Source organism: Camelina sativa, chromosome 8 (genome assembly GCF_000633955.1).
Source record: "Camelina sativa cultivar DH55 chromosome 8, Cs, whole genome shotgun sequence".
NCBI classification, from domain to species: domain Eukaryota; kingdom Viridiplantae; phylum Streptophyta; class Magnoliopsida; order Brassicales; family Brassicaceae; genus Camelina; species Camelina sativa.
In genome coordinates, this window is record NC_025692.1 from 10,471,607 (window position 1) to 10,496,250 (window position 24,644).

Below are 24,644 nucleotides of genomic sequence, written 5' to 3' on the forward strand. Positions count from 1 at the left end.
AAAAAAAAAAAAAAAAAAAAAAGAGAATATGCAACTGCCTTTTAGTGTAACTAGAAATAATATGACACTTCTGTTTTCGTTGTTTGTTGCTATTGAAGGTAATCTTCTTAGATCTGGGGATGTGAGAGGGTTCAATTCAATGGCAAGCATGTACACACGCCTCGCCGCTATGCCTAAAAAAGGATGATGATACTCTCTTTTCGATTTCGTTAATGATAAAATGATTTGCGACAAGTGAAGAATACATTATTTCAGTTTACAAGCAGATGTTTCTTCTTCTTATTATTAGTTTACAGTTTTACCAATATTACAATTGGACATGTCATGTCCACCGGTTTATGTAAGGAATTTGTCAAACCAGTCTGATGACTCTTTGATCATAAAACTCGTCACTTCGTGTCCAACTCCATCTTCTGCTTTGAACTGCTCTCAAGAAACATCAAAAAGTCTATTTTAATTTCTCTATCTGATACTGGTTGCAATTACAACTATATATAAGATTAGATCAATGATGATATACGTACCTTAAAATTTCCAGAAGAACCAGTTTCCTTATACGCCTTCTCAGCTCTCTTTAAAGGAACTTCTAGTCCGCCAAGAGGGCACCGAGGATCCTTGGCACCTGCATATGAAAATCCGGAAAAAAAACTTGTAAGTGTGTCAGAGCATATACTTGTAAGTGAATCAGATGGATAATGAGCACATATTGATTGTGCTGACCGTTAAGGATGTAAAGAGGTCGTGGAGCAATCACTGGTAATGAGTAAGGTGAATCAAACTTGGAAGCTAGTCCAGGAGCTATTCTGTTCCACACCTGTTTCAAGTCATCAAATACTTTACCAACTGTATATTTGAGTCGCTATCCGGATTCCTAGTCATTTTCAAGCTTTTTTACCTTGTCGACTACTTCTTTGTCGATTACAATCTTTCCCAGATCAATCCTTGCTTCTGAAACCATAGAAAGAAAGAAAAAAAGTGCAAAGGAATTATAATTCTCATACTTAAGTATATATTGAATCTTTGTTCAAAAAAAAAAAAAAGTATATATTGAATCTTTTAGTGAGTTTTTCAAAATCTGACCTTCAAATAAAGGTTTTAAACTGTTGACTCTTGCTTCCCACTCATCATTGTCGATTGCCCATCTAAATCCCTGCCCAACATACAAAAGTTTTTGAATTAGGAAACCATATATCCTCTTTTACAAGCAAAAGAATAGGTCTCATAGTTGCTATGCTGTTTAAGAAAAGAGTAGTAGTGATGATTTTTGCACCTGGACACCGATTAAAGGGACAGCCACGGAATAGCGGGTGTCAGCTGCAGCAGCAAACCAAGTATGCATCCCTGTATATTGGTTTCACAATGAACAAAAAGTTAGTGTATATGAACTTACTACTATTACTACAACAAATCATGCAACTCATCAGTTTGTTATATGACTGACCTCCTAGGGAAATGCCGGTGATTCCTATCCTTTTTGGGTCTATATCATCCCTCTTAGTAAGATATTCAGCTAGTTTGATCAAATCCCAAACCTGAGAAAAGACCAAAAAATAAAAATCAAATAGATGCGCAGTAAGATCGATGTCTTATACTCTAAAAGTGAAACCACAAAATGAAAGCTAAAAAGAGGCAATGGGTTTTTTACAGTATCAAAGATAAAAGGCATTGTGTTTCCATTTTTCCAAGATGATATAAGAGCCTGCATTGTAATATACACCCATATCAGAACTCAAAAGAGAAGAAAAATCAAAAAGGTCATATATAATGAATTTGTAACAAACATCATTATATGCAGTTTTGCAGTTGTAAGCGCGTTCCCCATGGTAGCGAGAGTCTAAACCAATGGCGACATATCCCCTCGAAGCATATGCCTAAGTAGAAATAAAACAGATATATATATATATATATATATATATATATATATATATAATCAAAACATTCCTCTGTTGATTAATTAAGAAGAAATCAAAAAGTAAAAAAAAAAAAAAATGATGTTACTTCGAGCCATGGCCTTAACCATTCTTTGTTTGTGTTTGTGCCGTGCATAAACACAATCGCTGGCCTTCTTTGTTCACTGCTCTTCTTCAGGCTTAATATAAGCAAAGGCAATCTCCCTTGCTCTGCATCCTTTATATTCCCCATTACAAATAGAATACAACTTTTTTTGTAAGACTTAACACAAAATATATTATACATAAGAATATATATATATATACCAAATATATTAGTTACCTCAGTGTGGAGATGAAGATTTTCTTCTTTAAGCATTTCTTTCAAGTCACCAATGTCTTCTTTTGGACAAGACTCTATTGCCTGTGTTTTGTAATGACCAAACAAACAAAAATCAAATTAGAAGAAGAGTAAAACTTTTGTAGGAAAAAAAAAAAAAGAAAAGGATTGAACATCATCTCACTTCTGTAGATGGAACATCGGATTGAAAGAGAGGGTTCTCGACAGGATTCGAATAATCCACCATTAGTGGAACTGGAGAGATTAAAGATTTAAAAGGAAGATTATTAAAATATGTGATTATGAAATCGGGAAAAAAATTAAAAGAAAGATTAGTAAATAAATCACCTTCGGGAGATCGTCGACTCAGGAGAACACGAAGGAACTCCGATCTAAACACTTGGGCTTGAGAATCCATAACTCCGTCTGGCGTCTCCGGTGATCGGTGGTGGGAGAAAAAGATTCGTTGTTCTGTTTTCGTTACTCAAAATTAATGTCAACGGCATGCAAATTTGCACAATTTTAGCTACCTGCTTGCTACTTCTTAATGAACGTGTTTTGGTTAACTTTATAAATACTTTTTTTTTTTCGTCTCTTTGTTATTGATTTGATTTATAAAAATAAAAATAAAAACACTTTGATTTTGTCGTCACATTTTCGGATTTTTGCATTTTGGGTTTTTATTCGATTGCTATAAAAAAATTATTCGAAATGTTTTTCTAGCATCCACAAAAAAAAGAAAAAAAAAACATAACACATACTCAATTTAATATATATAATCTATATACGAAATTTTTTAAAAATCCTCAGTCTTTGAATACTCAAGTGAGAATACCTTCCACCAACTGGTATGGGAGAGGAACCTTTGTTTCCTAGGATTATATGGGCGATCTGGACAGCAAGAGACAAAAACATCTTTAACAATCGACAGCTACAACTTTGTGATGAAGCCATCATCAGTGCCTGCTTGTAAATTGAAATAAGAAAAAACAAGAACCACAGAGTCAAACACCAATGAGGCAATGAACATAGTGGCTTTTCTATAGTGCGGCTTGGAGATAAAAGACGTAGATAAGATTAGATCAGATCGCTCTAACTCTAAGCAAAGTCTTCTCTGCTAAATTAGGTATCAGAAATTTATTAGCATTAATGGGAAGTTCACTATTTGCACCCACAAAACACACACACACGCATACAGAAAAAAGGGTGATAAATGAAGTCTCTTTCAGCCTTATACATGACGAAAATTGAATAGTTTCATCATTGTACACATTATTGTGTTTAACCTTTTCATATACAAAGCCAACCAAAAAAAAACTTTTCTTTAAGATGGAGCTTAAGTAGTAGAGACCTAAATATTAATTGCTTAAACCCTGAAATTGAGAAAGATCGGTCAACAAATATGATAATAACCGTTGCGTTTTGCCGTTATGTCTCACCAAATCCAACTTTACAATTCTCAATCCTTAATTTTGTCATCACAAAGCTCAAACGCTATATTTCATATATCTCCAAACGCTAAAGATTTATCCGGAACCAAAAATTCTCTTCGAAGTGTAGAGAACGCTGACGTCTAAGAGATCCGAAGTAACAAGAGACGGACTGAGAAAATTACATTGACTCTTGAACGATTTCCTCGGTTACATCGATAACATCCTCAAACTCAACTTCTTTGGCTTCATACTCATCTTCTTCCACATCACTAACTTCACCATCCCGAAGATTTTGCCTCGCGAGTTTCTCCTCTTCATGAAGAGACTTCCACTGCATCACCCATTTTTCCCATTCTTCCTTTAATGCCTTCCTCTTCTCTCTGTCTTGTTCGCTCAACAGCAACGACACGTCCTGATCCTCTGCCTCGTACTTCTTGCTGTACTTTTTCAGGTTCTTTGCTATCTCTTCTTCCTTCTCCGCTGTCAAGAATGATGGCGGTCTTGGACGCCAAGCCAACTGTTTAACCATACACAAACATTTTTTTAGACATCGAAATGGATGATACTTGTTTGAGACCGAGTTTCTTTTTGTTACAGACCTGGAAGAAATGATCCTTCAGTGTTCGGTAAAGCAAATTCCCGTTGAAAGACCATATGGTGAACCCATTATCCATCTCGTGGACTGATGTCACTGCGGTTGCAACGTACCTTTGGAAAAAAAAAAAAGCGAACCACATCAGTCTGGAACAAAGAGAAACAACCAATGGACTGATTTAGTTTTAAGAGAGTAGTACCTTCCAGTTGGGTCCCATAAGATTTCCGTAGCCATGAAGTGTTCGGCTGTGGCCATTGTCTCGAGCTCATCCACGTTGAAGAATTCAAGCTGGCCATTGAATCCCTTTAACCCAGCAAGAATGATGTACTTGCCAGTGGGGGACCAGAAGAGGGCATTGGCTTGTTTGGCCTTCAAAGTTGCGAGCTTTGAAACCCTTCCAGTGTTCTGTGCAGTCTTCATTGTGTAGAAACTGACATCTGGTCTTGGTTGGTCACCATGAATCACAGCAAACCTGTGACCCTTGGGCTCCCACGCGAAAGCAATGATCTTGTCATTCTTGTTGTCCAGCTCAAGAACCTCGATGGGAATATCTCTCTCTTTGATACGGAAAAGCTCAAATCCAGAGTATGTGCTCTTCTTAGTTTTTGTGTATCGATCAACCTTGACAGCAAGATACTCTCCACTACTCTGCCAGTACATCTTGCAGTCGCTCACACTGAAGAGATTCTTCTGCCTCAACTCCACCTTGCTCGGGATTTGGATTAGAGCAGCCTGAAGAAAGACATGTAAATACAGAACAACTGGCAGAAAACTGAAGCAAATTGAGGATTCAGGGAAATAATAAAAACATACCTTGGCAGGTTGGTTTCCACCACCTTGTTCAGGAACAAACAATGAAAGGATAGAATCAGTAGGAGACCAGCAGATATCCACAACATTATCGACCTTAATGGATTTCTTGTCTATTAAGCTGAAAGTCTCAGTCTCATAGACAGAGATAGTGTTTTTGCTAAGCTTGGCAAAGTATTTATCATCATTTCCACCAGCCCATCTGCAGAAAAAGTTTACGAGATATCAACAAATGTGGACAATAGTTGAATAGAGAATAGATTTTGACTTTTTATATTCAGGACATTGATATGCAGTTGAAGATATTACCTGAAAACAGGCCAAGAGGCACCAGCAACACCACCAGGTCCTCCAATTGAAAACTCATCAGCACTACCCTTGAAATCTCTCATCATCCTACCGGTCCTCACATCAAAGACCTTAATCTCTACTTTCTGAGAGTTTGACAGAAATCAGAATCCTTTGTATAGAAATGATATACAAATAAAAGTTGGAAAGAACAGAAAGCAAAGATGCACTCACACTTGCATCTCGTGGGTTGCTTGGTTCTTGGCTATGGTAAGTTACCAGATATTTCTCACCTGGCGAGAAGTCAACTAGTTTTACCTAAAACGGAATCAACAAATTAAAACATGTCAATTTTCAGGCCAACAGAAGAAAAACAAAGCTACTACGTAGCGATTAAAAGGAAAGTCAAACCATAGAATGCTGATAACGCATGAGACGCGTGAATGTATCAGCACCACCCCAAACAGCTGCTCCTTGCTTGTGAAGTGTCACAAGGTATGTACCTAGAGGAGACCACTGCACATAACTCTCTGTCCAATACTGCATAGGAGGAGAACATCATTAATTCAAATAATGGATATATACAGGAAAATGTAACATTGCTCTAAACAGTCAATTAACAAATAATGGATATACACAGGAAAATGTAAGTAACTTACAGGACGCTTATGAACAGGTACAGGCATCTTCTGCCTAGGATCATTCCAGTAAACTTCAGTATCAGCGCCATGACGAATGACTAGCTGGTCCCGGGCTTTCTCATCAGTAAGCCATTTTTGATAATTTTCCTGAAAAAAAAAACACCTCAATAAAGAAACAAACATGCAACAAGATTTACGCAACTTTTAACTATATTGGTTAGTATACATACAATGCGTAAACAAATCCTAACTCTAATGCAGCTAGCAAACACATGAAATTCACTGAATCAAACCAGCAAATAACCAGCACAGACGCAGAGGAAGTTATTCAAAGACAATGATTCAAGGTAGCAAGGAGTAGAGTATATGATGAAAACGACACATACCGCAGGGACATAAGGCCTGGCCTGAGGAGGCTCCCACTCCTCCTTCACATTCATCAACCTGTCGAAATCATCAAACTTGTTTACATCAAAGATATGAGACTTGTCCAGCTTGTAGCCATGAGTCTTTTCCTTAGCATTTTGCGCTTCCTGCAAGATTGAGAAACAAACTCTTATAAGTAGAAGACCCCATTGAAACATACGAGGCCTACACAGAGATAGAGACACCTAAGCTAAATTAACTAAGCTGCTCGTAGTTAGTTAAATAACCTGAGCGGTATTGAACTCAATCAAACAGTAGCCCAAAGTCTTTTTNCCCGGGCTTTCTCATCAGTAAGCCATTTTTGATAATTTTCCTGAAAAAAAAAACACCTCAATAAAGAAACAAACATGCAACAAGATTTACGCAACTTTTAACTATATTGGTTAGTATACATACAATGCGTAAACAAATCCTAACTCTAATGCAGCTAGCAAACACATGAAATTCACTGAATCAAACCAGCAAATAACCAGCACAGACGCAGAGGAAGTTATTCAAAGACAATGATTCAAGGTAGCAAGGAGTAGAGTATATGATGAAAACGACACATACCGCAGGGACATAAGGCCTGGCCTGAGGAGGCTCCCACTCCTCCTTCACATTCATCAACCTGTCGAAATCATCAAACTTGTTTACATCAAAGATATGAGACTTGTCCAGCTTGTAGCCATGAGTCTTTTCCTTAGCATTTTGCGCTTCCTGCAAGATTGAGAAACAAACTCTTATAAGTAGAAGACCCCATTGAAACATACGAGGCCTACACAGAGATAGAGACACCTAAGCTAAATTAACTAAGCTGCTCGTAGTTAGTTAAATAACCTGAGCGGTATTGAACTCAATCAAACAGTAGCCCAAAGTCTTTTTGGTATCGGGATCAACGGGCATCCACAGTCCATTCTCCCTGATCACACCTAACTGGTTGTAAATTTTCTTGACAACACCTTCAAGTTTCTCATACTTTTCCCTGGTAACAACAGGGAGGTGATCTACTACGATTATGTTACCGAATCCAGTATCGAATTCTGACTGATCCTCGTGGTATACTGCTTCATCATCACTACCAATCCACCAAAGATTCCAAAAAAAAAACTCAGTTCCGTTGTTCGTACATTCTATAAAAACCAAGACGCAGCTATCTATTGAGAAAAAAATCTCACCTCGCGATCCCAAAATCGTCTCCAGGAGGAAGTTGGATGGAATCGAGATTAATCTCAGACCAATTAATCCCTAACTGAGCCGCTCGGCCATCTATATCAACGGCCGCAACCATGATTTCAAGAACTTATATCCAAGATTCTGTGCGCTTTGAGGAAGAAGAAGAAGAAGAAGAAGGGAAGAAAGTGAGAGCCTAGGGTTTTATTATAGTTTTGGCAGTGTTAAGCCGATGACGAGGACGGAGGAAGACTGAATATTTTCCCCGGACGGGTCGGGTCATGTAATTGGTTTGGACCTATATTATTCTAAAGCCCATTAACAATAATACAGCGACGAAAAGCCCATTATGCTCAGTTAATTCCTTTGACGATACATGTTTTTTTTTTACTCGCAACTTGCACAAGCTAGATGACAGTTTATTTTTTACTCAACAACTTCATACCATTTTTAAATTATGAATTAAAAAAAAAAATGAGTTAGATCTTAAAGTTTTTGTCAGAAATTTCCCCCTAAGCATTATTATTACCCCCAAAAACAAATTTAAGTCTAGATAGCTTTGCTCTTCATCATCTAATTCCTTTCAACTTGGATTTGTGTCGGCTTTGGTATTTTTTCCTGCATAAAACAAATCTCTTAAATTAGCACATCATCTACGAGACTACAAGACAAGGATACGATCTTAAGTTATAAAAGCAAAGCTTACCATTTAAGCTCCCACGGTTTGAGAGCTGAATGAGATAGTCCCTGAAGCTTGACAAGATCTGTCGTTCTTGTTCTAAGTAAACCTCCGAGCTTGTGTCTGTGTCTTCTTTCTCTTGGCTTGTTTTCACTCTGGCAAACGTATCTTTCTCTGACCCGATCTCATGTTCTTCGTCACACATCAAGGCACGTGTTGCTGGAGATAAAGGCTTCTCTTCTATTCTATTAGTATCAAGGACACAATCTGGAGAGTCGTTGATCACATTAGCACCTCTTTGGGTTGTATCACGTGAAGGATCTTTCCTTTTGTCTGTTTCACATTTGGCACCTGAAACACCATATCAGACATGAGGAACATATCCTCCTTACATATAACTGCATGATATATGTACCTGATAATTTATTTGCCACATCCACTGATTTTGAGACCAAAAGCGAACATAGCTCTCTGACATGATGTGGTTGGATAATATTTGACAGAGAAGACCTATAGAAAGCAAAACAGTCAGGTCTCACGGTAGTTTCCAATAGGCAATATCATAGAAAGGAAGGGCTTTGATATTTCCAACCTGTAAGCACAAGTGGTAAATCCAGATACCGCCTTGTCGTTAGGGAGTGAAAAAAGAGAAGTGTCACCATTTCTTACAACGTGGTTTGCCTAGTTGGAACAAGAAAAACACACACACAGAAAAGTATGCTTTCAATGCAAGAAGTGAAGCTAAACACCACCAGATCGACACATAAAAAAAAAAAAAAAACAGGATTGTATTATTCGGCAAGATAAATAGAAGTGTACCCTCTGATTCTGGACAACGTGTGAATGTAAAGCGTCCTTGCTCTTTCTCTTTCTTGATTCAGGAGGGTTTAGATAACCAGACATGTCGATGGCGCGGTTAACAGCAGCATTGGTTGTCTGTTGTATGTAGGTTTCTGAGAGCTGAGGTCCATGAAGAAGAGCATGTCTTTCTTCACTTCCTTCGAAATTCTTGCAATCCTGACATTTACAATTCTCTGAACACAGGACATTCGCCTGGTAACACTCACAGTACTTCTTGAGGCATCCTGATTTCTTGCAGTGGCATCCTTTACTGTGCTTTCCAAGCAGCATTTCCCGCGCATTCTCCTACAAAGTCCATTTTAAGAACATTCAACACGCCGAGGATAAGTTATATAATACTATATCATCTAGCCAAATCATTACTCAAAAGCCTTTTAACCTATAATGGACACCTTCCAAATGCATAAAGCTACATCTTTTTTTGAGATGCAAGATTTACATTTACAAACCTGCAAATCTTTAATTCCATGAGGACTACCAGCAATCTTGGGCTTAAACGCATCCGGATTACGGTCCAAGATCGTCGTGACAGCTTCTTGTCTTGAACCCTCTTTCTCCAAATTGTTGTGACAATTCAAACAGTTGCAACTACCGTTACAATAAGATCCAGACGCAAAACATTCGCAATACCTTTTACAAAAAAAAAATCCACAAGACTGTTAAAGGAAAAGGATCTAACCAACATGTTTTTTTTTTATAACTCTCTTTTTTTAAAAAAAAACATAACAAAACAGATTACTTACAGCTTCAAGCACTTTGAGTTTTTACAATTGCAACGTTTCTGTTGTTTATTTGGAGTATTATCTATCGATTCAAGTTCAGTCTGTCCTCGTGAGGTCGTCAATGGATCTTGGTTACTAACATATATATAAATCAAAATCAAACCCCAAAAATTTGATGATATGAGAAATTAAATTGTTTGTAAAACCATATTTACCTCACTCGACAGTTTCCTCCTGATTGATTCATATGAACTTGGTTGTGAACAAATCGGGGAAGCGGTAGTTTCTGCGGCGGAGTGACTTCCGTCGCTGATTCTTGAGAAGATTTCACCGGAGAAGTCGGCGGCGGTGGTGGTTCTAGCGACTTCTGAAACGAATCTATCTTCGCAGAGATGGAGAAATCTGATTGAGGTGGATTCTCATTAGAACTCGAATCCTCCTCCATAGCAAAAAGATTTTACAGAAGGAGCAGAGATTTTTTTTTTTTTTTTTTATATGGTTCAAGTTTGAAAAGCTCTCTTCTTCTTCCTCTCTTTGGGATCTTTTTGAAAAATCAAAAAAAAAAAAATCAAACAAACTGAGTTTAATCAGCGAATCTAGCGGTTGAGATTTTAAGGTATTAATCAACGGTTCAGATCGTTTAATTAAGATCCATCTAGGTTTTTAGAGGATACGACTCATATGAGCGCAATTTGGCGCTAAGGAAGACTCAGAGTGTTTTACACGTGCGGTATGTATAGTAAAACCTCTATAAATTAATACTCTATAAATTAATAAATATTATAAATTAATAAATTTTACTGGTCTCAAGTCGGATCAGTGTAAAAATTAACAATATTCGATAAAATAATAAAATAATAATTTTTTTGAAATCTCCATATAAAATATAGTCCCAATAATATCATAAATAATAATTATATAAATATAAATATATATATATAATTGTGTATATTTCTTCTAAACTCATTTCTATAGAACAATTGTTATGTTGTATTTTCAAACTATAATGATATCTCTAAAATATTTTATAACATGTCATACAAATAACTAAATTTTAAAGTTTAATTTTTAGATATTCATCATTTACAATTTGATANCTTTTTTTTAAAAAAAAAAAAAAAAAAAAAAAAAGAGAGAGAAAAAAAAACAAAACAAACTGTGTTTAATCAGCGAATTTGAAGGTTGAGATTTTAAGGGATTAATCAACGGTTCAGATCGTTTGATTAAGATCTATCTAGGTTTTTAGAGGATACGAGCGCAATTTGGCGCTAAAAAACTCAGTGTTTTTTACACGTGCGGTATGTTTGTTTTGTCCAATTAAAGTTAACCGGTCGGTTAAGAGCTTCATTGGTTTTCTCTCGACCATCTGCATCGGCACAACGCTTCTTGACTCGTTTGCGGTTACGGTTGCGGGAGTTTGCGGTTTCAAATATTATTAAGCATTTTGAACGACTGATTCAAGTTTCAAAATAGATGTATTTGCAGAAATTTTACGACTAGTTGACCATCAAGTCCAACATTGAATAGCGGTTAAAACATAAAAGGCAAAATTAGATGTAATATAAAATCACAAAAAAATGTTTGAAACACCAAATACTTTATTAAATTTGACACCAACTGCTAATAACCGCTACCACCCGAAAACGCAGCGTTTGCAGGTTTTAGTGGGAAAACCAATCATCACCTCGATTGCGATTGTTAGCTATTTAAACCAATCAAGTAAATAGTTTTTTATTGTTTAAGTCGGATTCGCTAAACTTCAAACACCTGTAGGCAGTAACGAATGGAAAAAAAAAATCACATTAACAATTAATTAAAAAATATATATTATCAAATCCTATATGTATTTCACATTACAATTCTCAAACATTAATTATTCTCTAAATTTATTTTTCCAATGTAAAAAATTATGTGTTACCCTAGAAATATTTTTGTTTGATTTTTGAATTAGTTTTTCTCTATTAATCATGCACAGTTTTTATAAATATCATTTGGTGTTTTTATACCTTTCTATTTATACAAGGATTTCATCAATAGACTTACAACACCAAAGCCTAGTAACAATAGCACACATGTTAATAACGCTGCCTGCTCTCTCAAATTTCTTAGAAGAATCACCAATTGATTTGCAAAGGGCTGCTTCAATGTTCATGAGAAATCATCTGAATCTATAGGAACATCTAAAGTATTGCTGGCAACCAGTGCTGCAAGTTCACCGAGACAGACCAAAATTTGATCTCTATCACTATCAGTTATAAGTGCCTGTTAAAAAAAAAGACCAAAATTAGCACAATTTTAAAGAAAACTCAATAAGATTTCAAAGAGAAAGCTGAATCAATTGCTTGCTTGCTTAGCTAACATTTGGCAATGAACTCTTTTGGCCTCGATGTAACTACTGTAAAAAAGCCGATCAAGAGAGATATTAGATCTGAACATCAACTTAGGATTTGCAAGTACAAAGTAAAACCCCTTAATCTCAACCGCATGAGAAAGAAATGGGTAATCTCAACCCCTTGTTCTCCTTTATGTATCCCGGGAGAATCTTGCAGTTCATAATACCGAACATCATTCTTACGACCAATACTAGTGAGAAGCATAACATGGTATACATTATAAAATGTTTCTCTAGTAATTGGAAGGTAAACCTCCTCCTGCACAATACCATACAAATATTATGCACTAATAGAAACTGCAACTTGATAATTTAATTATATATTAAAATTATCACTTACACTACCAATATTTTGAAAATACTCATAAATTGGAACAGCAACAGCTATAGGGGAATCGTATTGGCGAAGTCAGCAAATGATTTCATCTTGAAATTTCGTTAAATTTTCAAACTCTTCAGGTCGATATTGAATAAGCTATCAAATCATTCACCGATTGAAAAACTTAAGAAATTTACATTAATTTCTTATTTTAACTATCTTATTTTTTCTTATATTATGTTAATCACTAATTTTAATACATTAAACATTTGCATACTTTAATCACTTTTCTGTATAAAATTATTTTTACTATATGATTATAATAAATAATAATTGCAATTAAATTGTATATATTTTCCTTATTAATTGCAATATTTTTCTATTGAAATTAGTAATTTAGTAGATAATTTTTCTATTAGAATTGGTGATATAATAGATTACTTTTGGTTTTATATACTTTTCAAAATATTAATTGTAATCCTTTTATTTTAAGATTTTTTAATTTTCTTAAAATTATGAATAATAATTAAAATTTATTTTCACACATGTCCAAATATTATCGATAGACTTAGACACATGCCGCAATTATATGAATTACTAACTTTGAAAACTAAGCTTTATATAATAAGATATTACATGTATATGGTAATATTTAGTTTTACTGTTGTTTCACCAAGACAACCACTAATAACCAGTCATAAAGTTTCCCCAAATATACATATTTCAATTGCTCAACCAATTGTTCAGATTATGCAAACTCCCACAACAGCATAATCACACCCCCTTATGTTATGTGTTATTTTGTGCTTTCAGTCTTTTTGTCTTTTGAAACCAAACTTGAAATGTCAACTCTTTTAAAAATGTATATAAATCAGAATATCAGAATTGACAATAACAGAACTACATATATAACCAATAATATTTGAGAAATAAAAAAAGACTCAGTATGATGCTAGTAAGTCATAAGGTCTAAAATTTGGCGTCTGTGTCAGTTTATTGCTTGATACCAACAAAACAGAGAGCTACTTCGGCTTGTGCTTGAAGCTCTTCAAGAACCTTCACAACTCTCTCACGGTCAAGCCCGATTTCATTCTCATCGTTAAGCAATTTCCTCACTCTTCATATCCACCAGCAAGAAACAAACGGGTGAGTAAGAAAATCCAATCAGATCGCAAATTCAGAAAACTATTCTTTTGTCTAAAAACACTTGGGATTTGGATTGAGTGCTACAAACCTGTCTACAATGGATGTGTCTCCGTGTCCGGTGCAAACTATAAACATCGCATTGGTGGGTAACGCATCGTAAAGGGATTGCACTCTCTCGTTCATTTTCTTTAATATTTCCTTCGTTTCAAGTGAAACATTGTTTTTCTTCTTAAGGCTCTTGTTGTTGTTACATGTAAGCGATGAGATCATCTCCGCTATTCTGGAATTTAGTTTCTGCGGATCATTCGCTCTGCTCTGGAAATGTGTATTCAATTCTGAGAACTGTGTCCAAACGAACTGTGACCGCTTGTTCTTTACCTAGAAACATAAAAAACACACATGTATCAAACGTTTTTGGAAGATGACTAGTAATACAAAGAAATGGATGAGGATTCAGAAGTTTTTACCTCCTTCATGGCCTTTGAAACTGCTTCGTCGTCACAAGAAACTGGAATTGAATTGGATGACTCAGAAGCATATCGCTTCACAATGTTGATATTGTCAATCATAGAAGTAGATTTCCCGCTCTCATTCAAAATGGCGAGTAGCTTTTTTCTTCTCACTTCCGGTGGTGAGCCAAAATCAGGTCCTAGTGGAAGCCAGAAAAGAAAATCACTTAAAAGGATACAGAGAAAAAACAAAACACACAAGATTTAAATAGCGAGGTTAAGACTATGAAGTTCTTGCCATGTTTTATCTTCAATAGTGCCAAATCCATGGCTGCTTTTGCATCCTCTACGCTGTCATGTCCAGATTCAGACAGCTGTATCTCTCTAGCAAGAAACTTTTTTGCTAGAATTCGAAGTTTAGTTTTATAAGATCGACCATGTGGATGCTTGTATAGTACTGCAGTGTCAATCACCAGATTATGAGAGATCTTCAAAGAAAACAAGTCATTTTCCAAGGAGTGTCCGACTAATATGGTCTCTTCGAAAACCAGCCTTAGGAACTCTGCCTGAACATAGGAAACGGCTCTAATTATACTAGACCATTACAAGTCCTCAATTCAAAAGTTCAAACCTCTTAACCCATATCTAATAAAAATTAAAAGGATCTCGTCAAACCTGAATATCTTTAAGAGTTGTTGTAACTCCTTCCATCATCACAGCTGTTATTCCACTAAACCTGTAAACAGATACCAATACTGTATTTTTTAAGAGGTACACTATTGTAAAATTCATACACAAAATCACCAATATTTGCATGACTTACCTTGTGTTATAATCAGTAATAGGATTTGTTGGCTTGACTAATCTATCTAATAGAACCTGCGGGATCATGGAAACTTGGTAACATAAATGAAGAATCTAACATACTTAAAGAAGGAAGGAAGAAGGTACCTGTCCTTGGATATCGACCAGTGTCACTCTTGTTAACTCCAAACCCTCCTTTGTAATACACTAAGGGTGAAACAAAAAGGAAAGATGTTTACAAGATTATAAGATTATCATGAAAGGCCAGTGAACATAGTTGTTTACCATCTCGCAATCAAGAGCCACAATTTCATGGTGAGATACTCCTGGTGGTGCAGGAAGTGTAGGGGTAAACTCTGCATAACGAACAGAAAATGATCAAACAATATGAAAAAAAGGTAAAAGGCAAAGGTTAACAGCTTAAATCTTAAATAGATGTAGCTCGTACCAAATTGTTCAAAAGTGTATCCATTTTGTTCCATTTCCTTTCGACTAAGAGTATAGTATGCAACAGGGAATGGTATGTCTTTTATGATCTCAATGAACGATTTCCCCATCAGATTGCATGATTCTACAAAAAGCAAAGATTATATCTAGTTAATGCCTTCTATTGGGAGAAGACTTTTTAAAATCTGAAACTACTGTTTACAGGCGTAGATAATATAACTGGAAACATTGAAACCTCGTCGTAATTAATAACGAACAATGATCAAGATTCATCGAGTGAAGTCTACTTACCTCGGCTAGATACAAGGGGAGGTGGTTCCACTGAACTCGTAACTGTTTTCTTTCTTTTAACATTGCAAGTAAGGATTGTATCAATTGTCCTCATGTCATCAACTACAGAGCTAACACAAGAACAAAAGATAATTTTTTTTACCAACAGTTAACCAAACAATTGTAAAGAGAAGCACCCAAAACTTACACCAACCTCAAAGCTAAAAGTGCTATAGGATTGCCACAACACGATTTCAAACTAGCAAGTGCTTTAGACTGTGATAAGTATAAAGCTGCATCCAATCCAGGAAGGTAAAGCATGACAACCTTTGGAATGAGAGGCTTGTTCTGCCAAAACCAGATCCTTAAAAATGTCAATTAAACTTAAAGTAAAGGACACAATCAAACAAACATATCCAAGAGGTTCACTTGTTCATACCTTAATAAACACCCACGAGGGCATATAACCTTCTGCAAGAACCCATGTCACAAGTCCCTGAACATCCTATTCAAACCCAAAAAACTTACATTATACCAACTATAAAATCCTAAAATTTTGATTAACCATGAGGATGATTCAAAAACCTACTTGTAAGTTCAATGTTGCTTCAGGGCTTTTGAAATCGAGTTCTGCTTTTGCCTACCAAGAAGAAGAATCTTAAAATCAGAAATCACGATATTGAACACCAATCAATCTAAATCAATATTAAAAAATTTCAGAGGAAGTGTTGATACTTCGGGTCCATATATATCGAAGAAGCTGTTTCCGGTATTGCTCTTTTCATCACTACCGTCGCCACTTTCTCCAACATCTTCCGCGTCGCGCTTCCGTTTCGAAGACGACATTCTTGAGACGACGGCGTAGAAGCTATTCGAGATATTTATCCGGGATACGATTACGCCGCCGAGTACAGCCGTCGTCTAATACCGCCGTCGCGTTTTTAATTTGCCGTCGGAGAGAAATTTAAGGGTTTTTATGTTTAACCTTTTCGCCTCCAAAAAACATTTATCTCAAATAGCTTCATTTAATTAAATTTTTAAAATGTTTGACCCAATCAAAATATATTATAATATAGTTTCGGTTTTTTTTTTTGCCCTTCTGGGTAAATTTGCAAATTACATTTTAAGCGAACACACATCATTTTTTTTTCTTTTTCTTTATTAACTCGAATTAGATATGACAACCAATGAGCATACAAATTACAAATACAATCAAAAATTAAATATAACAAAATAATATGTTTTTGAAAAAAAAAAAAAAATTATAAACTACTTTTTCCGTTTCATATATAATATTATTTTGATATATTTTACACAAAATTTAAAAGTTAAAATAAATCATACAAAGATATTTCTATTTAATAAGTGAATAACAATTTAAATTTAATAAAAGATAGTTGTAGATTAAAAATAAATTGGGAAATTTAATGTAAAATGACATTTTTGTGAATCTAAATAGCAATACATCGATTATCATTCCAAGGTTTATGTAATCATATGACATGATTAGGAGAGAAACTTTAAACAAACAAAAAACAACAACTTAGTGTCAATTTACATCAACAAATTACCATAAAAAGTCGATGTTTGGAATATCAGATTTGTGATATCCCGGTTTCAGATACTTACAGAAAGGTTTAAAAGAATTGATTTCGTCACCTATGTTACCCAAATTGCATTTATTTTTTCGGTCAAGTGTTCTGAGAGAACTCCACAGTTAAATGTGCTTGAGCTGGAGTAGTCTTAGGATGGGTGACTTCCGTGAAGTGATTGTCGGAACTGTGCGAGTGAGGATAAAAACACAGGAAAAGAACATGTGGTGACTTGTAGGGACAGTAACAAGTCTTTAAAACCCTCTCAGACGTAGCAAACCGGCCGTCAGATATTGATGGACTCACGGGACTAGTGAGAAGACGAAAAAACGATGCAAAAATTCCTTCAATGTAAACCCGAATCAAAGAAGAAGTAGAGCTAAATGAGCTTAAGTCGGTAGGTAATACTGTCCTCTACCAAGATCCTCCCCCTAATGTCAGTAGAATGGACTGAAGTAAATTACATCATATTCTTTACAATTTATTAATTTTTGTATTCTGGTGTCTCATCTACCCACATCATGCAAGGTTCGTAATATTGTATGAACATTCCCTATATAATAAAACGAAAGTACACAACATTGTTTTGTAGAGTATATAATTTTAATAAATTGGTTACAAATAGGTTATATATTAAGTTTTATATTATTTGTATAGTCTGAATTTATTATTTCCAAAAATCTTAAAGAGAATATTCTAAAGAATCATTTGATATCATCTAACTTACCATATTAATTTTCTTTATTAAATTATTCATCAAATAAAATCTTTTGGTGTCTAACTTAACATATTAATTTGTTAATTATTATTATACTTCACCTCTCATTTTGATATATGAGTCTATTTTGTGAAACAAATAAATTTTCATATTATTTATTATAATTAAAAAATAGTTTTATTTATGGATATACCATAAGTTGAATTTTCAAAAACAAATATAAATGATTCAAGTTATAAAATATTCAATTTTTATTAATATTATTCTTTAAAAATAATATCTATTGAATTAAAATTTTACTGAGTAACGGGTCAAAATTTGAATATTTAAATTCAATTTCATACTTTTTTTGTTGAATTTTATAATTTTATATAATATAATAAACTTTAAATAATTTATTTTGAAATATTTTTAAAATATTGAAACTTGATATTAAAGTTAGAAACTATAAAAACTCTAAATTGGTTTGTTATAGCAATGTCAATAATATGTCACTATAATATGAAAAAATTTAAAAAAATCAAGTATATTAAAACAAAAGTATAACAATGTATTAAATTACTCATAATATAATAACTCGCTTTTTAAATACCAAATTCACAAAATTATGTCTTATAATGACATTCAAGTCATGAGGTAGAATATACATTGTTAAAATAACTTCACGTACATAAACTAATACAACATATTAAATTTTTATTTTAAATCAGAAAATATACAAAATTTTGTATAAAATAAAATTTAACCAGTGTTATAGCACGGGTACTTATCTAAAATCATTTACAATATAAAACTTACAAAACAAGTGTCTTTTTCAAGCCATCATATTTAGCATATGATTTTATTACATAATATTTTATCCAAAAAAACTTTTAAAAATAATCACATAAATTATATTTTATAAAAAATTACAATGTAAATAAAATGAATTAATAAATAGCAATAAAAATACTGATAAAGAAGATAGCAACATGACTCGATCGGGTTCAGTACCTCTGAAGTTTGGGTAATATCCAAATCTGAATGCCCACCCGAGCTAATCCGAATTAAATCATATATTCCCTCCATTTTTTTTTCAGCAAAAGAAATTTATTGAGAATAAAATTTGTCAAGATACAAAGTTTCCATCAACCATGAGAGAGGATTCATACAATCAGAATAAAAATATGAATAAGTACAACCTTGTTTTGCTAACAAGTGAACTACCTCATTGTTTGATCGATAAACAAAGGAAAATTGAACCTTAGTAAACTGTTTGGACCAGAACTTAATATCTTGGATTAGACTATATATGGAAACATCTACCATAGGTTCATTTAAACAATCTATTAAGGTTTTACAATCTCCTTCAAAACAAACATTTGTATGGCCGTTGTTCAAGATTTGTTGCATTGTGAATAATAAAGCCTCTGCTTCACCCTCCAAAGGACTGTTTGCAGCTTTTAGTAGACTTGATCCCCAGAACAGTTCCTCACCTAAATAATTATGAACCATCCAACCTCCGATTGTCTTTTTGGTGGTAGCTGTATAACTGACATCGAAATTGCATTTAACCATTGACTCAGCCGGTCGAGCCCAGTTAATGTTGATCGCAGAGTGAGGAGAAGTAGGCGTCTGTTTCTTCTGAGATTCCATAGCCATTGTCCATTCAGTAATATCTGCTTTGGATTGTGAAAAAGTTTGATGATGATCCTCTGCTTTGTTATTAAAGAGAAACTTGTTGCGTCCTTTCCAAATATTCCAGATTAACCAAAAAGATAAGAGTTTTTGTTCCCTAGATAAGGAGCTATCATTGTGTAATCTAAGCAAATATGAGATATTTAATTCATGGTCAGTATTATCAAAGGTACTTTGTAGTTGAGGATTTGCTTACTTCCAGACAGTATGGTTAATTGTTTCGTCCGACTGTTTACATCGTTGATAGACTTTGTCAATGGCTACACCCCGCCATTCATAAAAATTTGATTTTCTGGTATCGTGGAGGAGATTCAAGCAAAAAAGAACTGAATTGTGTATCCTCAGTAGGGCGCAAAGGAGATTCAGGTTCTGATTTGAGAATCATTAAGTTCTTCATATGTTTATCATAACATTCTGTTTACGTCTCTCTTTTTCCGGCGAATTATTCATACGGCATAGAGAAGACGGTGATGACGAGTTGCACATGTGTCGATGAAGTTCGTGAGGCAAGGTTCCACGTTAGAGACACGCGTCATGGAGCATTTTAGTTTTCTTAGAGCGTGACTAGTTCGATCTGAACAATCCGACCCGTTTTTTTAATAAATAATAGTAATAATAATCTAAATTAGTGGTTTCATATCCACTAGCCATTTAACCACAATCACACAACAACGGATAACATAACAATACTAATAAACCAATATTAACTAATAATCTAATAACCAAATTAATTCATAATAATTAACCAATAATCTAAATAACACGAATCAAAAAACCAGTAATCCTAAACAACATTTTATGACTCAACTCTAGCAACCTAACAAAAGCCAGACAACAACCAATCAATTCACTAGAACATCATCTTCTTCATTATCTTGATTCCACAACACACTTTGCCTTTACCTACACCACAAACAAAAATTAAGATGCATGAGTATTTTATAAACACTCAGTGAGGCAATCCTCCCATCTGCTGAGTTATACGCACAAGCAATAAGATCACTTAATGTCACAAACAACAAACAATAAAACAAACCAGGCAATAAACAAAGCATTTGCTTCAACCGTCGCAACTGAAGAAGGGTGTCGACTGACATCATGCTCAACATCCCCGAAACCCTAGTTTGTGTCGACCGACACCTCCACATAGTGTCGATCGACACTCGCCAAAGTTATCGAATCGTCCTCACGTTGTTGTCGACCGACACCCCAACTGGTGTTGACCGACACCGATGCCGATCATCGATTTCCTTTGAACAGAAACTCTGAAACTCACCTCCAAACTTCTCCCATCTGATCCATGCATTCTCAGAAGTAAATCTCCGCCATAGAAGGCACGAAATCCCATAGGAACTCAAAGGAAACAATCACAAAAGCACAAAATCACATAGAATTAGAGATCTTAGCTTAGATAAGCCATGGTCATGCACTCACTTTAGCCAAACAACGAAATATAAGCCCCAAAACGAAAACTAGCTCCACAGCAACCTTCCCACACGTCTCTAGCCTTGGAAACTCACTCTCCAGGAAGAAAACCACACCAACAGTGACCAAAATCTCCAAAAACTCAAGAACGCTCTGAGGAAACTATCTTTTCTCCCTTCTCTCTCTCAAAAAGCTAAAAACGGCTAAAGAAGTGAAAGAAGTCGATTTGTCTCTTATAAACTCGAAACTAGGACTCTCCTAAACCAACCACGCAAACCACACGATTAAAATTGAACCAGCCGCAACCCTAACCAAAATTCAATTTTTGGTTTGCGGGCGTTACACAAACGCAACGTTTGCGGTTGCGGATGATTGCGGAAGCGAGCGATTGTTATTTCAAGCGTTATTAAGCGTTTTGAATTACTGGTATAGCATTTTAAAATGGGTGCGTTTGCGGGAGTTTTACGACTGGTTGACCAATAGTTGCATTAGCGGTTAAAACATAATAAATGTAATATATAATTATATAAATGTTTAAAAACACCAAAAACTTTAATAAACTTGATTTATAATTAAAATAATTAAAAAATCCAAAATAATTATTCAAAAAAACAAATAAATTTCATATTGAAACACTTATTACTTTATGCATTTGGATTTTCACCCAAAATTTAATCAAATAATGTGATAAATGACAAAACATATACTTTAGATTATAAATCTTCTCTGCTAAATCTCACACACTCAATAAGTTACTCACATTGAATAATAAGGCCAAGGTAAATTAATTATAAAAGAGTTGAAAAGGGTCATTGGTGATTTGTTTTAATATTTTCACAAATAATCTTATTTTCTTAAACTTCTGATGAAATGTTATATTGATTTAGATTTTTTTGAATTTATGTGCGATGTGCCAATAGTTTTACATCATGTTTTCCGATTTTTTGTTAACTGAAATCTTATTTTCTTGTAATTGTTTATTTTCTAATCTCCTCAATCGTATTTGTACTTCTTTTTCTCTCATGTTTAATGGGTAAAATGGTTAGGTTGAAGATATGAGGAAAAAACATTTTAGTAATTTTGATTTGTTTTCTGTTAAAAACAAATAATAATTTCCAACCGCAATCGTCTGCAACCGCAAACGCTTGCGGGAAGCAGCTTTTAGAAATCAGTTGTTGGGAACGATTGGGAGCGATTGAAAACGGTTTGTGTGATTGACATCAATCGCTAGCAACCGCTACCACCCGCAAACGCAGCGTTTGTGGGAGATAGCAGGAGAACCAATCAGTATCTTAGTCTAAGAGTTTCCTTGTTGGGCTTGATTTTCATTTCAGGTCTAGTTGAAAATAATGACTTATATTTGTCTTGGTCTACACATAACCAAGCTTTGTATAGTTTTTTTGGCTTTGACAAAAAAAAAAAAAAAAGAGGGGACTCATAATAGATGGTTTACATTAGATCGTCGATTTAAGTAGAACAATTTACTTTTTGTATAACAGAGAACCAAAATTTAGTATAACAATAAAATGTTAACCAGGATTTACAAACTTAACTAAAATTTCATGAGGTATCATTTATTCTTATATGGAATTATATCGTTTAACTAGTNGTAAAAAAAAAAAAAAAAAAAAAAAAAAAAAAAAAAAAAAAAAAAACAGGTTTAGCGAATTTTAAATTTAGAAATCCAAAATGCAATTAGAACTCTTAAATATTCATTTAGAATATGATTTTAGATCAAAACAGTTTTATTTTATGAACAAAACTTTATACTATGTGGAGCAAAACAACTAGTTTGGGTCAGAACTTCGATAAAAAAGTTGCAAAGATGGATCATTAACACTTGACTGAAAACACTTTTTTAGACTTGTTAATTTTTAAAGCATCGTTTTTACACCATATACATTTATTATTTATAGACCATTACCGAAAATCTTCAGATTTTGATTGAAGTTATAAATTAGTACTAGATTAAGACCTGTATTAAGACCCGTGCTAGAGCACCAGTTGAAATTTATTTTATTTCTATTGTAATTTTTATATAAAATATAATTTATATGGTTATTATTAAAAGTTTTTTTGGATAAAACATTATACAATAAAATCATATGTTAAATATGATGACTTTAAAAAAGACACTTATTTTATAAATTTTATATTGTTAATGATTCTAGATAAGTATCTATAACACTGGTTAAATTTTATTTTATATAAAATTTTGTATATTTTATATTTTAAAATAAAATTTTAATATGTTGTATTAGTTTATGTATGTGAAGTTATTTCAACAATGTATATTCTACATCATGAACTTAAATATCATTATAAAACATAACTTAGTAAATTTGGTTTTTAAAAAACGAGTTATTATATTATGAGTAATTTAATATATTGTTATACTTTTTTTTTTAATAAACTTGGTTTCTTGAAATTCTTTCATATTATAGTGACATATCATTGACATTGCTATAACAAATCAATTTAGAGTGTTTATAATTTCTAACTTTTATATCAAGTTTCAATATTTTAAAAATATTTCAAAATAAATTATTTAAAGTTTATTATATAATATAAAATTATAAAATTCAACAAAAAAATATGAAATTAATTTAAATATTCAAATTTTGACCCGTTACTCAGTAAATTTTTTAATTCAATAGATATTATTTTTAAAGAATAATATTACTAAAGCTTGAATATTTTCTAGATTGAACAATTTATATTTGTTTTTAAAAATTCAACTTAATGTATATCCGGAAATAAAAATATTTTTTAATTATAATAAATAATATGATAATTTATTTGTTTCACAAAATAGACTCATATATAAAAATGAGAGGTGAAGTATAATGATAATTAATAAATTAATATGTTAAGTTAGATATCAAATGATTTTTTTTGATGAATAATTTAATAAAGGAAATTAATATGGTAAGTTAGATGATATAAAATGATTCTTTAGAAATTCTCTTTAAGATTATTGGAAACAATGTGCTCTAATAATAAAATCTTCCGAAAATAAATTAAGGCTTCACCCACTATTTAACTTGTAATCGATTAATCTATAACCTATTTGTAACCAACTTATTAAAATTATATAGTCTACAAAATAATGTTGTGTACTTCCATTTTATTATAAAGGGAATATTTTTGTAATAAGTATTATTTTTTTTATAGTCTTGAAAACGTGAAATTAGTAAAACCGACAAAAATGATGATACTTGGATATGAAAATCGAACTTTTCTCATCGAGCTGTATAATGAGACGTGTGTTGTTGGCTTGTAAGCAAAAGCAAGAGACAACTCAAATGATTGTTGAGCAGTAGCTTGGATATGGGTATGTGTTAAATTTACTCGTCATGCATGCTTTTCACATCTTTTTCTAAATTAGTAAATTGCTTTAGAACTAAGGAACAATCTCCTCGTCCCTTTGCATTTTTTTGGTGACATTCTTCCTCTTTCTCCTATTTGCTCGGTGGAGAACATTTTTTGGGGGAAGCTCCTTTCCTCTTCATTCATTCTCTTTTTCTTTTCTGTAGACTTTCAAGTTTCAATTGGATATCTTCAACCGG

General features: G+C 33.6%; 4 protein-coding genes and 1 pseudogene across 7 annotated transcripts in view; 1 reads left to right on the plus strand and 4 right to left on the minus strand.

Annotated features, from left to right (window-relative positions):
• LOC109124791 (protein PEROXIN-4-like) overlaps positions 1-401 on the plus strand; it is a 2,026-nt gene extending 1,625 nt beyond the window's left edge. For both annotated transcript variants that reach the window (XM_010423131.2, XM_010423132.2), the window contains exon 5: positions 99-401. In XM_010423131.2, the coding sequence (XP_010421433.2) occupies positions 99-187 (89 nt within the window). In that variant the 3' untranslated portion in view covers positions 188-401. The remainder of the gene's footprint in view (positions 1-98) is intronic.
• LOC104706894 lies at positions 294-3,326 on the minus strand (annotated as a pseudogene).
• LOC104706896 (eukaryotic translation initiation factor 3 subunit B-like) lies at positions 3,616-7,805 on the minus strand. 3 transcript variants are annotated; one of them, XM_019228413.1, is made up of 12 exons: positions 7,580-7,805; positions 7,242-7,479; positions 6,975-7,121; positions 6,696-6,735; positions 6,015-6,103; positions 5,767-5,895; positions 5,590-5,673; positions 5,377-5,501; positions 5,071-5,269; positions 4,457-4,989; positions 4,262-4,370; positions 3,616-4,179 (listed from the first exon to the last, which is right to left on the minus strand). In XM_019228413.1, exons 1-12 carry the CDS (start codon positions 7,690-7,692, stop codon positions 3,841-3,843), a joined length of 2,145 nt encoding a protein of 714 aa, XP_019083958.1. In that variant the 5' UTR covers positions 7,693-7,805; the 3' UTR covers positions 3,616-3,840. The 3 variants fall into 3 exon arrangements, with proteins under 3 accessions (XP_019083958.1, XP_010421436.1, XP_010421435.1); XM_010423134.2 differs by lacking the exon at positions 6,696-6,735 and having other exon boundaries at positions 6,015-6,197; positions 6,969-7,121; positions 7,580-7,704; XM_010423133.2 differs by lacking the exons at positions 6,696-6,735; positions 6,975-7,121; positions 7,242-7,479; positions 7,580-7,805 and adding exons at positions 6,383-6,529; positions 6,650-6,688 and having other exon boundaries at positions 6,015-6,143.
• On the minus strand, positions 7,998-10,335 carry LOC104706897 (protein tesmin/TSO1-like CXC 7). Its single transcript, XM_010423135.2, has 8 exons — positions 10,052-10,335; positions 9,858-9,971; positions 9,564-9,744; positions 9,073-9,399; positions 8,846-8,934; positions 8,669-8,763; positions 8,281-8,604; positions 7,998-8,192 (listed from the first exon to the last, which is right to left on the minus strand). Exons 1-8 carry the CDS (start codon positions 10,279-10,281, stop codon positions 8,158-8,160), a joined length of 1,395 nt encoding a protein of 464 aa, XP_010421437.1. The 5' UTR covers positions 10,282-10,335; the 3' UTR covers positions 7,998-8,157.
• LOC104706899 (small RNA degrading nuclease 5) lies at positions 13,393-16,686 on the minus strand. Its single transcript, XM_010423136.1, has 14 exons — positions 16,399-16,686; positions 16,253-16,303; positions 16,103-16,168; positions 15,878-16,011; positions 15,685-15,794; positions 15,395-15,517; positions 15,232-15,302; positions 15,094-15,153; positions 14,966-15,021; positions 14,818-14,878; positions 14,441-14,708; positions 14,161-14,342; positions 13,782-14,071; positions 13,393-13,664 (listed from the first exon to the last, which is right to left on the minus strand). The coding sequence occupies exons 1-14, from the start codon at positions 16,507-16,509 to the stop codon at positions 13,541-13,543; spliced, it is 1,707 nt and encodes a 568-aa protein (XP_010421438.1). The 5' UTR covers positions 16,510-16,686; the 3' UTR covers positions 13,393-13,540.